At 37.5% G+C, this 5,000-nt stretch overlaps 1 protein-coding gene across 1 annotated transcript in view; it reads right to left on the bottom strand.

Moving 5' to 3' along the window:
* The window catches only part of LOC125047914 (complement C3-like), a 29,595-nt gene that overhangs the window by 5,233 nt on the left and 19,362 nt on the right, over positions 1 to 5,000 (bottom strand). The window contains exons 20-24 of the mRNA XM_047646461.1: positions 4,374 to 4,542; positions 3,091 to 3,355; positions 1,466 to 1,649; positions 825 to 964; positions 152 to 285 (exon numbers count right to left, since the gene is read on the bottom strand). Coding sequence (XP_047502417.1) covers positions 152 to 285; positions 825 to 964; positions 1,466 to 1,649; positions 3,091 to 3,355; positions 4,374 to 4,542 — 892 coding nt within the window. The remainder of the gene's footprint in view (positions 1 to 151; positions 286 to 824; positions 965 to 1,465; positions 1,650 to 3,090; positions 3,356 to 4,373; positions 4,543 to 5,000) is intronic.

A 5,000-nucleotide genomic window follows, 5' to 3' on the forward strand; every position in this document is an offset into this window, starting at 1 on the left:
TCCAATCTAATGTACTGGTCCTCTACTGGTGGCCCAAGTATAACCTGAACAAAACCTGTTTACATCTGTGGGAATATTATAACAATAACACATAACCTCATCCGTTTTATAACATTAGCGCAACTGTCCCCTTCAGACGTACGAATATTACCTGCAACTCTGGCTTGTCTCTCCAGCATCTTCGCAGCGACTTCCTTGCTCGGGCTGTTGACAAGCGTCAGGGCATAGGCGGTGATGGCCAACTCGTACGGCTCCCACACACTTTCCAAATTCTGCTCCAGGTATCTAAGAGCGGAGAGTGATTATCGGAAATTCAATTTTTTTTTTTAGATGAGTGGGAGTCACCAATCTTTAAAACAATGCACAAATTTGGGTTATTTCGAGAGGTGTGTTCTTGGAGATTTAAAATGTTTCAGAATTATAGATCATATCATCTTAAGATAATAAGAAACTATAATGTAAAAATATGCATTTAATCAGTTTGGAAAGGTAACTGAGCTGACGATATAATTCTGCTACCATGCACAATTTGACATTACTTTAGAGGCAAGGTAATGAAAAAAACAGGTATTGGAAGAAAATTGGTAAGGCAATTAAAAATAAAATCTAATGCTATCAATATACCTCTTTAAATAAGCTTAGTCATTCATTTATATAAAAAGATCTTGGTCATTTCCATAAATAAAACTAGCTTCCTCATTCCCATGCAGAAAACGAGCCTACTCTTCACGCACAGAAAACGACGCAATTTATTTCCGAACAGAGAACGAAACTTAGAACGGAACTTACTCATTTCTTTATTTTAACTTCATCTCTCACCGTACCTGATCGCCTTCTCCCTCGCAGTGAAGGCCCTGGAGCGTATCCCTGAATCCAGAGACGGTGAGGCCTCGTACAGCACTGTCGTCACTAAGGCGGTCAAAGGCACGGAAGAAGATTTCGCATCACCCTTCCACATCATTCTCTAAAACCAAATACAATAAGTACAAAAATTATATGAATAAAATATATATAGTAAATACATAAAGTAAAATAAAGAAATTGAAATAAAATAGACAAATTTAAATACATTTTGGGAAAGAGGGACCAGTTAGAAGTGATAGTCATGGAATTAAAGTTAAAATTAAAGAAAATAAAGTTGAAGGCTTTTAAGAATTAAGTCGTCTGTCGTACTTTCCTGTCCGTTTTTTATATTTGTCTGCACTTTATATACGGCATCTCTTACGTCCGTTATTAAAGTAATTTCAGTCCGAAAGATCCTTTGGAATGTCTTGATAGTGAGGCAGAAGTTTTATGACAAGGTCTGTTATTTTTTTTATTGATTACTGGATTTGCATTGTACGCATTACCCTTTATCATCATTATTGTCACCATTATCATTAAAACGTAATCATGATTAATTGTATTATCACAATTATTATTATTTTTATAATCAACAAACAAACAAAATATAGAAGATACACACCTTGGAAGACATTTTATGATCAAGCGTCACATTGGTAAACGGTTCCCTAAAACTCCCGTCTTCAAGCTGGTGTTCGAGAATGAAAGAAACAACGGTGTTGATTAGCCTCGGCTCTATGTACACCAAGTTCTCCCAGTCCTCGAGTTGTGCTGGAAGTAACACGCTCAGAACCCACGTAGTCATCCTGAAAAAAAAACACACAAAAAAACCGAAAAATATTTTGCTCAGAACTCTTGTAATCATTCTAGAACATTGATCTCAATAACAGTGGATCGAGCATCTTATTGTTTCACAAGAAGCCAAACAAAACCGCCAGGTGCTATAATAGTGTGACCCACATCGCAGTCGCATTTTGGAGGTAGTACCACTGATCTGAAAATGTTTGATCAGTGGTAGCTGCAGGCGAACTAAAGTTACTACTAAATTTATCTCAGCCGCTCAATTTGCAAACTTTCCTATCAGGGTAATGACTGGCTTTCCTACCCAATATTTATCTATAGTAAAGTAAATTCAAATAATACTGTAATAATTAAATTTGGTAATTAAAATGTATAAAACCATGTAAAATATATTAGTTCTTAGGAACTGACGTGTTCGAAACGTTACGTTAATTTTCAATTCGTTTTGTGGCTGTTTCATTTCACTGGGAATAATGTTGAATCCCTTATTAATGTCCATATAATCAAAGTTTATATATAAACAAAATTACAAACAGAAAAAAAAAGAAAACGTATATGCAGTTTTTATACGAAGACTTTATATAAAAAAAAGTCGAGATTTAGGAACAGATTAAAACAAGTCAACCTGTTCATATATTTACCTATCTACTTGTCTACTTATCTGCTTCTCAATTAATGCACGGATTTGTCTGTGTAGATATATCTGAATCTACTTACTACCTATCTATAAATTCATCTCTACCTCTCCATCTACCTATCCTTCTATATGTATATATCTACCTACCAATTTCTCTCTATATATATCTACCTGCCAATTTCTCTCTATATATAGCTACCTACCAATTTATCTCTTATACCTATCCATCTATCTATATATATCTATCTACTTATCCATCATTCTAAATCACTATCCACCTATCTACCAATCTATACATCTATCTACCTATCCATCTATCTATCCACTCTTCAATCTATACACAATATCGATAAACAACTCGAAGTTTCCCCGAGGCTTTTCATCCTCGTCCCCTACAACGTGCATACTGTCCCTCCTCTCACGCACTCAACCATGCGCCAACTCACCATCCCTTTCTTTCTTTCTTTTTTTTTTTTTTTGTTTTTTGCTTTCTTTTTTAGTCCTTCCTTCCTTTCTTTTATTCGTTCTTCCTTCCTACCTTCCTTTCTTCCTTTTTTCCTACCTTCCTTCCTACCTACCTACCTTCCTTCTTTCCTTCCTTCCGTCCTTCCTTCCGTCCTTCCTTCCTTCCTTCCTTCCTTCCTTCCTTCCTTCCTTCCTTCCTTCCTTCCTTCCTTCCTTCCTTCCTTCCTTCCTTCCTCCCTTCCTCCTTCCTCCTTCCTCCCTTCCTTCCTTCCTCCTTCCTCCTTCCTCCCTCTTCCTTCCTCCCTCCCTCCCTCCCTCCCCCTCCCCCAAAGAAACCCACTCACCACACCGAGGGCTCCGAGGCCTTCCACATCCTGAAGGCGCCGTCGCTGTACCTCGCAAACAAGCCCGCCAGCTGCGAATTCAAGAACTCGAACGCCTTCTTCGCCTTCGTCATGTTGAGCTGGTTCGTGAGGCGGAGATAGTGAAGCGTCCAGACCGTCGAGCCGAAGTTGAAGGCGAGGCCGTCGGTGCTCTTTAGGATTCGGCCCTTGAAGGCTGTTTTGAAGCTGAGGGTCATGTCCTTGGACGTGGGACCGAAGACGTCTCCTGCAGTGTAAGCAAAGCATTGAGCGTCGTGTTGGAGATGCCTGATTTCTTTTTCCGTTTTTTAAAAATTAATCAATGTATTTATTTTTATTCTGCTTTGCTTCTAAATGTGGATGTGAAATAAAAATCTCCTGTAAGTGTGCGTAGCAAAGCGGTGAATGTTTATCCTATAGCATCCTGCCCAAATGTTTTCTAGAATGTGGATGTGGGCCAAAGACATCTCCTGGAGGTCAGCGGTGAAGGAACTATGTTAGTAAAACAGTGAATGTTGTAGGGGCAGGTTAGTAGAGCTGTAAATGCAGCGAACTTTAAAGTAAGTAAAATATATATAAAACGTCACAATGCTAGAGCTGTGATTATGCGTGAGGTGCAATGTAATTTGGGCATCCTGGAATAACTAGGAGAACGTATGAATGAAAGATAAGAATAGGCTAGTGCTGGGAGTGGCCAGATAACTAAAGTGGTAAATGTCGTAAGTATTTTGAAATAATTGAAGAGAAGGATCGAGTTAGGAGGGACTGGATGCGTTAAACAGCGAATGGCATCGATAGCATATTAATGTCAGATTTCTTGAATGAAAAAAACAGGTTATTTAATGTAACAGGAGTGGGGTTTTAAGCACGTGTTATGGGGAAGGTTGGAGTGGCTGAGTTAGTAAAGGATTGAATAAAGGAAACATACTGAAGTCATATATAATAACTCACTGACATAACATATATAGTGTCAGAAGTTTACGACTTTTTTGACGATGCACTGTTTTATTGATTCCAGTCTGCACCCTGCATAAAGTTCACCATTAGCTGAAGTACTAAAAATAATAACTTTGTTACTTTTACTGTAAAAGAAAGAAAAAAAAAAAAAACACTAAACCACAAACTCATAAACAGACTTGATTAAAGAGACACGGATAATCTCCTCTGACAAAAAGCGCACTCGATTTTTTTTTTTTTTTTTTTTTTTTAGATTAGTATTATTTTCATAGTTTTTTCTTTTTTCTTTTTCATTTTTTTTTGTTTACCTGAGAGTGTCACCTTAGCCTTGGGAGACCCGTAAACATAGCGCCTGAAAATGCTCTTAGAAATCACAGGACTCTTGTCTACAGGAAGGTCCAGGAACTCGTACACGGTCGCTCGGCTCTTCAGGTCCAGCAGCACGGAAGTGTGTTTCCTGACGGAGGCGCCCTCTGGCTGCAGCGGGAGAAAGGACTTCTTTTAATGACACGGACACATATACATACTTACTTATACGCCCGTCCGCACGCACGAACACACACACACGAACACACACATTATATCATAGATTTTTTTTTTTCATTAGACTGAAAAAAATCTAAAGTTAGATGTTCATCATTTCGATTACAATCACCCAAAATACAAAAATAAAATAAAATCCAAATTTCAGAACAAAAAACTGCAAAATGGAACGAGAGAGAGAGAAGAAAAAGTATATAAAAACAAAACAAAAAGAAAACAAAAATACAAAAAAAAAGAAAAAAAAAAAGAAAAAAAAAGAATATGAGATAGAACGAGAAAGAGAAGTGAGGCAATGTATAAAATAACAAAGAGAGAGAAAAAAAAAAAAAACGAAAAAAAACAAAGCAGAAAAAGGGAAAAGAAAGAAAGAAAGAAAAAGTCATCGCAGCAAC

Source organism: Penaeus chinensis, chromosome 42, assembly GCF_019202785.1.
Source record: "Penaeus chinensis breed Huanghai No. 1 chromosome 42, ASM1920278v2, whole genome shotgun sequence".
Lineage (NCBI taxonomy): Eukaryota > Metazoa > Arthropoda > Malacostraca > Decapoda > Penaeidae > Penaeus > Penaeus chinensis.